The sequence below is a fragment of the Tupaia chinensis genome, unplaced genomic scaffold (genome assembly GCF_000334495.1).
Source record: "Tupaia chinensis unplaced genomic scaffold, TupChi_1.0 Scaffold000465_1, whole genome shotgun sequence".
Taxonomy (NCBI): Eukaryota; Metazoa; Chordata; class Mammalia; order Scandentia; family Tupaiidae; genus Tupaia; species Tupaia belangeri.
The window spans coordinates 1,072,630-1,083,043 of record NW_006159974.1 but is presented as its reverse complement, the minus strand read 5'-3'; the positions used below and the strand labels follow the sequence as shown (position 1 = coordinate 1,083,043).

The 10,414-nt window shown below is 42.4% G+C and overlaps 1 protein-coding gene across 2 annotated transcripts in view; it reads left to right on the top strand.

Annotated features, from left to right (window-relative positions):
• The window catches only part of CUX1 (cut like homeobox 1), a gene marked incomplete at its 5' end in the record, with an annotated part of 362,656 nt that overhangs the window by 178,962 nt on the left and 173,280 nt on the right, over positions 1-10,414 (top strand). For both annotated transcript variants that reach the window (XM_014590579.1, XM_014590578.1), the window contains 2 exon segments: positions 4,498-4,621; positions 9,321-9,397. In XM_014590579.1, coding sequence (XP_014446065.1) covers positions 4,498-4,621; positions 9,321-9,397 — 201 coding nt within the window.

Below are 10,414 nucleotides of genomic sequence, written 5' to 3'. Positions count from 1 at the left end.
CCTACACTGTTAGGACTAGCTGTAATTGGAATACACGTCATGAAGTCCGGGTGAGGCAAGAATCAGAAACGTTAAGGAGAGATGATAATAATCATGCTTGGCTATTTAGGAATAAAACTTTTCCTCTGTACAATAACTACAACAATTTTATTGCCTTCGGACGGGACTGATCAGGATTTTTTTTTTTTTTTTAATTCTTCCTGTATCATCATGTGATAGGATCTGTCTTTGACTGGTGCCTTGCCTCCAGGCGACACCTGTCAGACAGACAGCTTATGATCAAAGGGTCACACACAGTAAGTCATTTAATAATTGCTGCCGATACATTAAGGCTTCAGACACATCCTTAAAGGCTGCATGCTTAAGTACTTGCTGTTACCTTGTCAGCATTGCCTGTTCATCATGAATTTAATGAAAGAAAACAACCTTTTGGTGTGGTTGTCCAGCCGTCAACAAGACAGAGTACAAAGGTTACCTGGCTTTTCCTGCCAGGGAAGAACAAAGAAACCTCTCCTATACCTATAATCCAGTTGTATTCAGGATCCCGGGGCCTCCTGGCTCCCTTCTCTTAAAGAAGAATCACAAGCCATCTGACAGCAGCTGCACCTTTTCCAGCCAGCTCTGAGTCAGAAGGTGGGCCGTGTGTGTTTGGGCATGTGACTAAGGAGCTGAATGGAAAGGAGGGGTGGCCTGGCCTGCTCAGCCAACTCCCCCAGTGACCCTCTAGTCAATACCTTGCGGGCTTGATAAAAACTTACCTGGTAAGGATTTTGGAAAGCCACCTTTGGCTTTAGGAACATTAGAAACAGACCTCGGGGGAAGCAGCCGTCCATGGAAAGGACCTGGAAAGAGACTGGGATGATGTGGATAGAGCCAAAAGGTCCAGGTCTGGGCTGTGAGGGCAGCAGTCTCTGAGCCTGTCTCCCCAGAGGTTTGGTATGCCTAGCCCTCAGGCCAGCAAGGCCTGCTTGCTGGAGTGAGGGGGCACAAAGATGACAGGAAACTGGGGGGACTGGAAATTCCCAGACCCCACCTCTATCTGGCCTTTGGGATTGAAAGGAATAGTTTTGTCTCCTGTGAAAGTGACTGTTGGGCTTATTAAGCCAGGATCTCTCAGACAGCAGGCACTGCCTGCCCCGTGGAGAGAATTGTTTGGGTCAATATTACCCCAGTGGTCAGGTGGAAGATGACCTATAAATACGCACATCTGATTTTCACAGGAACACTACCCAAAAGGAGTCCACCCCCCGCTTTTCTCCTTCTCCTTCCATGACCGACCTCAGTCATTTCATTTTTTTCTCTTTTTTTAAATTGTCACAGGTTGTATGTGTGTGTGTTGGGGGGGGGGGGGCCCCCCCCCCCCCCCCGCCTCTGTCCCCCAGGTGTGAGGTCTGTGTGGTCCATGGTCATACTGCAATCCCTTCTCTTTCGTTTTTCTATCTTTTTGAAATTTGGGGGATACATGGGCTTCAAGCCTTCAGGGCTGTGGTTCAAAGTGCAATTGGCCATATGTGATCCTGCTCCCTTAGCCACTAGGCTATAGGACTGGCCCACGTTTGTTGTTGTTGTTGTTGTTATTGTTGTTGTTGTTGTTTTTTAATTTTGTTTGTTTTCATTGTGTTCAAGGATGGGACAGGATCTTTCCCTTCAGCTTGCATCCCCATGTACCTCAGTAACTGCCAGCTGTCGGGGATTCTCACTGTGGTTGGGCAGGAGCTATGACCAAATGTGGGGCAGTGTCTCTCCTAAGACCTCATCAGATGGGCTTTTAAATTTAAATATGTAGGATCTTCAGAAAGTTCATGGAAAATATGCATTATTTTTAAAATGATACATGGATTTTTTTTTAATTTGCATCAAAATAAAAGTGTACTTTCATCCCTTTTTTTGTGAACTTTTTGAAGTCCTCTCATATCTAGTCCAAGACTTAAAACCAAGACTCCAGAGGCAAGCAGACCTCTTTGAGTCCCCATTGCCACTGCCTAGCTATGTGACTTTGGGCAAGTTACCTCAGTTTGTTGAAAGGCCGTTCTACTACTATAGGATTGTGGTAGATCAAATGAGAATATGTATGCAAAGCACTTAGCACCCAATTACTTCCAGGGGTGCTCACTGAGCATGCTGGTTTTTGCCAGAAATGTTTCCCTTTTTAAGTATTGATAATAGATTTTTCCTAACCTCCAGAAAAACATCATTTCTTTTTATCCTCTTCCATGATTTGGAAGAGTGGGGGATGTACATCTCTTGTTTTCATCATCACAGCGGTAGTGCAGATGGTTTTAAAGTTACAAGAAAGGAATCTCTGTATCATATCTGTGTCATGTGCCATAATCCCCATCCCCGGCAATATAGATGAGCAAATTGAGGTCCCAGGCAGGGCTTATAAGTGTAGGCGCTCAATGTCCTTTCAGCCAGCCATTCCTCCCTCACCTCCACATGTCTAGGGGCCTGCTGAGATAACCAGGAAATACCCCAGATATTGGCCTGGGCACCGGAGCAGGGCCAGTTGTTCCAGGAGAATTGCCCTCTGGTTTAAGCTTGACTGGTCAGTGAGCAGCCAACCAGGGTGGGGGTGGGAAAGGGACCTCATCAGAGCAGGAGCACCCAGCTCTCTGGGGTATGTCACACTGAGTAGCCCCATTGGAATGCTCATTGGGGTCTAGGCACCGTCCAGATGTTTCCATCCAGTAGTTCAAGGCAGAAATGCCGTGAGTTTACAGAGTCAAATAGAGCATTAGCCTAAAGAACGATGCTGCATTTGCAGAGTTGACCTGTCTGGTGTCCACTGCGGAGTGTCCTGCCTTGCCTGACTCTGGTCCTGTCAGGGGACTTGAAAGGAATACATCACCAGTCATTATGCTCACAGTGCTTCCTCCAGGCCCCAGGCAACCAACCCCAAAGACAGAGGCCCACATTCTTCTTTCAAATGTCCTGACAGGGTCTTTGGTTTTTACTTCCATCTCTCGCTCTTTACTAACTTTCTGTATTGCACCTAAAGAAAAAGGCTAGGGGCCTGCAGGTGGTGTGGTGGTAAGGCACTAGACTCCCACATGACTGACCATGGTTCCAGTCACAGACCTGGCAGCTTGCTTTCTCATTTTCCCTCTCTCTGTCTCTCTCTGGTAAATTAAAATAATAATAGTAATCAATAAATAAATAAAAAAGTAAAGACTTCTACTAAGTCACGTGGGTATCAATGCCCAGTTGATAGGCTCCTCACAGGACCAGCCTGTGTCTGTGCAGCTCAGGGAGAAAGAATGGATGTGAGTTACACACCTGGCAGATGGTATTATCCCATGAGCTAGAGCCTTGTGGCCACAAGCCCTGTGAGCCTCACCCTGGTCTGCTGGTCTCAGCTTCTTCATTTTTGCCCCAGCCCTTTCCTGAGCATCCATCTGTGTCAGGGGCCAGAAACACAAAGAATTCCAGCCTTGCCTTCTAGGAGATGGATCTTGATGCAGCATTCCTCAAGAGCTCCACTCTCCTTAGGGCTAAGGCCACCGATCACTGGTTTGCAGTGTTATGAGGGTGTTTCTAGTGGGTGCTCATGGAGCTATCCTGCCCTAGAGCCAACTGTAGGTATGAGTAAGGACCCTGCTCCGTTTACTTTGTCCACTTTAATGTTTCCAGTGGGGCAATTCGGTGAAGGCTGTAAACATGTAGTTGGTGGTGAGGTGCCACTCCCAAGAGCTGTCTGGGCCTGAGCTTTTCAAGGACGGCCCTGCCTCCTGAGAGGCCCTTTGCTGTGGAGCTCTGAGCACTGCAGGGCTCAATTATAGCCCAGTGCTACTGCCTCACTACTGGCTCACAGGCTTGGCTCCAGGACACTTCCAGGCCACCAACCAGTCACCAAGCATCTTCCTCCTGGCCCTGCGTTGCCTGCTGGGCTCACATATATCCACTGAGATCTCAGCACTCGCACACCCCAGCTCCAGGGTAGATCCCTTCAGCTGAGAGACGCATGCTTTATGCACTTAGCACCTCACATGTGCTGTCACTTGTGAAACCACAAAGCCGCAGCCCCTGGCCAGGAAGGTCTGCCGACTTCCCTGACCTCACCCAGACTGCCTCTTCTAAAAAGTGCACACCATTGTGAACTATTTTCTTTATAAGAAAGTCCTTAAGTCCACACTAAAACTTTATTAATCTGCCCTTAGTGGAAGACTAATTTAAGACTCATCAATAAGATGATATTATATTTTACCATTGATTTTCCCCTCTTTTTTTCTTTGAGTTGTGCTAGAGAAACCATAGCTCTTCTTCCCAGCAGAATCCATTGATCCTCCTCAACCTAAACGTTTAAAGTTCAATTTAACATTTAGGGAGTAAAAGGTCTCCAAAGGGACTCGTAACCATTGATTTTGTGTCAGAGTTGAAGAGCTAAAGTTTAAAACACACTGATCCTACTAGGTTCCAAAAGCCTTGTATATACAGCTGCGTGGACTTGTGCTCCTCTTACTAGAGTTTCTTTTTTTTTTTCTTTCTTTCTTTCTACAGAGGTTACGATAAAAGCACTTAAAGAGAAAATCCGAGAATATGAACAGACTCTGAAGAATCAAGCTGAGACGATCGCTCTTGAAAAGGAACAGAAGCTACAAAATGATTTTGCAGAGAAGGAAAGGTGAGTATGTGTCCAGGTGCACACATGCTGTCACAACACCATGTTTTGCCTCTTAAGTTTCATATTCTAGACATTTTAGAAATGCAGTTGGGAAATAAGCCCAGGTTGTGAATAGAAATCCTCAGTGGTCTAGGCAAAATTTTGTTTGAAAAATGGTTTCTGTTGCTTCTAGTAGGCGGCATGGTGCTTAAGGCACTGAACTCCCACATAGCTGACCTTGGTTTGAGTCCCAGACCTGGCAGCTTGCTTTCTCACTTTCCTTGTGTGTGTGTGTGTCTGGTAAGCACCCGTGCTCTATAGCAAATTAAAATATAATAATAATAAATAAAATGAAATAAATCATTCTTAAAGAAAAATAGTATCCCTTTATTCTTTATTTTTACTAACGTGGCCTATATTTTTCTGGGTGGTATCAGGCAGTCTGTGGGCAAATGGGTCTCTGTTGAAGCCCATTGGGTGCAGAAGTTGAGTGCAAGACTTTGGCAGTTAACAGGTTGGTAGCTAGCAGCTACACCTGAGTGGAGAGGCGAGGAAGGGCCATCTCCCAATGAATGTCCTCTTCGAAAAGCTCCGAATGCATGCCAAACTCTTTCTGACTTTTTTTTTTTTTTTTTGAGAGGTTTTTGCTATAGGGCGCATGCACTCGCCAAACAGACAGAGAGAGACATAGAGACAGAAAGCGAGAAATCACCCTGCAGGGGGGATGGTCACACCGCAATCCCTTCTCCTCCATTCTCTTCTTGGGATCTTGGGCACGCACGCACATGCGCCCGGCGTGAGTTCTAAGCCACCGGGTCCGGGACGCGAACCACGGTTGACTACGTGGGAATCCAGCGACATAGCCACTACGCTAGCTGCTGGTTCTCTGACCCAATTTTTAAAGACAGTCTTACCATATCATAAACCTCCTGTCCTAGCCTCCTAGGTAGGACTACAGCCATGTACCACTGTACTGGGTTTCTTTTTCAAACAGGGTCTCACTATATCACCCAGGTCAGCCTCAAACTCTCAATCGTTGTGCCTCATCCTCTTGAGTTGCTGGCATGATAGGCATGTACCCTGCACCTGGCCTTTAGGTTGGACCAAAATCAAACCTGGACTTCCCGTGTGGTCCCACCCCACAGAGCACAGCATCTGAGCAGCACATGCCACTGCAGCTGCAGCCAAACCCTGTCTTCTTAAATGAATTTTTATATTTAACATCTGATAACACACTCTTGTTTTTTAGTTTTGTTTTGCTTCTTTTCTCAGTACTCCAGATATCAAGGAGTTGGTATCCATAAAAGTATGTTAATATACTGTCTAACCATTGAGAATTTTAGATTTCTCTTGACTTACTTTATCCAAGCCTTTTCCCACAAATACTGAGTTTGTTTTTCGCTTGGGTGATTTGACAGATTTCTTATAAAAACTGTAAGGATGAGTTGAGCTTACCAATTCCAACTGTATGTCAGATTTTTAAAAATTCTTTGGTTAAATTAAGGTATTAAATTTGACCCAAGCATAAAGAAATGTGTGTATCCTTCAGTGGGAGGTACTAAATGTATGATTAAAGAAGGGGCTGGGTTTCGTTATGTCACTTCACTTGACTCGTACCAGATGGGCTCCATAAGGATCTCAGATATCTCATGAAGGCCCCTCTAGAATACTACGAGCCTGGCTCCATTTAAACAGAAGAAAAATGTCAGTGCTCGCTCTGCCTCAGAATTCTTCTACCAGGCACTCACTGTATCCTCTCACTGAGCATCCAAGACAGATCTGCAATAGAGACCATCCCAGGTGAAACCAGGCCACAGGTTAGGTACCTGCTAGAGCCTTCACACTTAATCAGGGCCAGAGGTGGGACTGCACAACTCCAGATTATGGCTGCCCTACCACTGCATCCCTGTCCTCTCTTTCCACTTAACTGTGACCACCTGAAGTCCTCACTGTGGGACCAAGGCCAGTTGGAATTGGTGAGCTCAGTCATTCTTACATTTTTTCTTTTACAAGATGTCTAACTGTCATTAAGTTTTCACATTAGGAAAAACCAGTGTGGTCACAACTTTTCAAGAGAAGGCTGCATCTCCACTCTGCCAAGAGAGTGTAGCAGGGTACTGCCCCTCAAAATGTGAGTGAGACAGAGTTAGGGTGGATGCTCGATCCCATCCACATGGAATCTGCTCTAAATGGATGCCTGTTGGAAAGGCACTTCATTACCAGAAAGATTCCCCATTTTCCCCACTGTGTGATTGCCTACATTTCCCTCCCCAACCCTGTTTAAATGCCCCTCCAACAAGAACAGTTAAGTAAAAGATGGGCCATCCCTAACTGGGACACTATACAGCCATTAAAATAGTAGTTCACAGTAACTTGAGAAATGTATCCAGCATGATATGAAGAAGAAAAAGCATAATACAAAATTACATGCAGTGTGATTATATCTGCCTACAGCAAACTCACGCATTACAAAAGTGTAGAAGTAAATTCCTAAAGGAATTGAATATTATTAAGTTGACTTTTCAAATTAGTTAAAAAGATTAATTATATTAAAAGATAAAAATAACTATTAAGGGGAGATAAAGCTAGATCTTTACCTCATTCTTTACAACAAAATATGGAGATGGATATAGAAATTAAATATTAATAATTAAATTACATACATAGTGAAAGAAAACTTGGGCACCAATATCTTGGTTTTAAATAATTTTGGAGTGTTGAGATGTTTGTAAGCATACAAGAAAAGTTATATAAATATGACTAAAATTTAAAATGCATTTTTAAGAACAATAACATCAAACAGAACTTTGAAAGTATCAAGTGGAAGAAATATTTGCACAACATGACACAAAAGGCTAATTTTCTTTATATACAAAGAGATTACCAATTAATAAGAAAAAACTGACTACAAAAATGGACAAAAGATATAAACATTTTACACAAAGAAAAAATACTTATCTAAAAATACTTTGATTTTATCCAGTGTTGGCTGTGTTTACGAAAGCACTCTTACATATCGTTGGTGAGAGTTTAGTTGATGATGTTTTCTTGTTGGGAAGCTTCTCAGTATCTATCAAAACAAAGAAAGAATTGTACATACCCTTTGGCCATTGTAATTCCTTCAGTAGAATTTTATTCAGCCGATTAACATAAAATCGTGGCTAGCCTCTGTGGTACAGCAGTAACGCAGGATTCCAGGATGCTGAATCAACAAGGGAAGGTCTTAGATTCTTATTCCAGTGCTTCCTTGTGTAAGTCGAGCATACATTGTATGTGCTAGAGATCTGGGCTGGCTGAGGCTGGGGGTGGATCACTGCATGGATGCATGGCACTGTTGGGTGTGCCCCTCTGTCTGTCTTCTCTTTTTCTCTGTGTCTATCTTTTTTGTCATTCTCTCTCTCTCTCTGAGGAAATTAACTTTTTTAAAACTATACAACAGTATATACATAATGGTCACCGAAGAAATCTCTAGTAAAAAGAAACTGTTAACAATCTAAGTATCCATAGAGGTTTAGTTAATCCTTTAGTAAGGATGAAGAAGAACTGTATATATTGGAGTAGAACATTGTCAAAACATGGAGATAAGTTAAAAAGCAAGGTGCAGAATAATACAGTATGTGTTTGTGATCCCCTTTGTATTAAAAAAAAAGCAAGGGAGAGTTTATGTTTCACTATAGTTTATTACATGTTAGTTTTTATTACACTGTAGTATATTACATATTAATTTTTGTTTCATTGTTGTACATTACATATTACATTTCACTGTAGCATGTTACATATTGCATTGTGTTTCTGTAGATGCAGAAATACTCTTTAAAAAGATATAAAAGAACTCTACCTGAGGAGTAGAATTGGGGCCAAGGAAGAGAGGACATTCTACTTTCCATGCTTTTGTAATATTTGATTTCTTTAAACTCTGAACATATATTAGTTTTATAATTAGAATAGAGGAAAATATTAGCAATGCTTTTCTGTGGCTGATGGGAATGGGAGTGATTTTTTTTTTAACTGTCATTTCTACTTTTCTGTATTCCCAGGTTTATTATTATGAGAGCATATGTTATATTCATATGATGTAAAAATAATAAACTTATTTTTAGAGATTTTCTGCAGATTAAGAGTAAGGATGCTATTTATTGACCAGGGAATTCATTTGGAGATCATGGGAAATATAAATGTGTGGAATGCAGTTGAAAGCATTCCGAATTTCCCCATTAGGTGCTGCAGTTGCATTAGCATTCCATTATAACAGAGTTGGAACAGCTGTCACATCTATTTAGTACATCCTTTATTCCAACAGATTCCTTCATTGTGTCAGCAGAATGTAGATGTATCATTCTTCTTGGGCTAACTTCAGGAAACAATGAGTGCATGATGATGATAAATGTTTTGTTTTTGTTTCTGTAGTATCTGGCATTTCAAGAACAAGTTACATTTAGGATAACCTTCCACACCAGTTGCCACACGTGTCAGATTCTGTGGGTGCACACTTCACATTATGTAATAGGTGGTTACAGAGTTGGGGTGTGAAAGATTCGTGAGCAGTCCCCACAGTCCACGTGTCCCCACAGTCCACGTGGCATTGCCAGCGACAGTCAATTCTGTGCCTGCTGCCAGCTGTGCCTGACAGCGAAGAGGGCTGATTGGCAGCTCAAAGAAACACAGTTCATGTAAGTTAGTAAACAAGATGACCAATTTGGCTTCATTCTCTTTCTTTCAGAAAGCTGCAAGAGACACAGATGTCCACCACCTCGAAGCTGGAGGAAGCAGAACATAAAGTTCAGACCCTGCAAACAGGTTTGATATTCTTCACCCTAGTCCAGTTGATCCAGGGAAGGCGGAGGTGGGAAAGTGTGGCCAGTCTCAGGACAGTCCAGATCTCCTTGATACCTGTGGCTCTTGGGAGCCTGTAGGAGCTGAAGTGAGCCCACGCTGCTCCGGAGCTCCTCAGAGAGCCCCCTGGCTGCTCTCCATCATTAGTCACTGACTTTGAGTTGTTAATGTGGAGGTGGGAGGATCTGAATTCCATTTTCATCCCTTCCACAAGCCATCCTTTCTTCCTGCTCTTTTTCCAGCAAACACGTCTAAATCACCAAACTGTCAAGGACTGACATTTCATTTGGAACAATAATAGAAAAGAAAAACTTATTTCTCCCCTAAGTGAAGTTAAGAAGAACAGTAATAGCAGACCTTTAAGATTTAAAAAATACCAAAAAAGGTTATGCTAAAATTTTTATAGTTTCTTTAAACTTCTGTTCTTTTTTTGTTGTTTCTCTGAAAAGGAAGCAGTACTGTATGTTTAATTCAAATGCGGAAAAATCGTTGGAAGACACCAGAATTTTAAGTTAAAATGCAGAGTGGGATAAATTAATCACAACAGATTTAATAGACAAATTAATAATATCCATAAAGTATAAAGCTGCTTACAAATCCATACAGAATAGAGAAATGGGCCATTAACACCATAAGCAAAAGTTACAAATAAGCAGGTCACAGCAGAAACACAAACGGTTAATACACATGAAAAATACTGACAAGTCAGGGAGATACAGATTATATCAGTGGGAGGTCATTTTGTCTAATTACAAAAATGTCTTAAATTCAAAATACCCAGTGTTGATACAGGCATAGGAAAATCATCACACTGGGCACATGTACATGCATGCCCAAAATCCCAAAAAGAGAAAAGGTGAAGGGATACGGCATGACTACCCCTATATTGGGTGCTCTATCACTTTCTTTGTCGCTCTCCAGCAAGTACTCCCTAGCAAAAATGTTTTAAAAAGAAAAAGTCACACACATGGTGTGAATGAG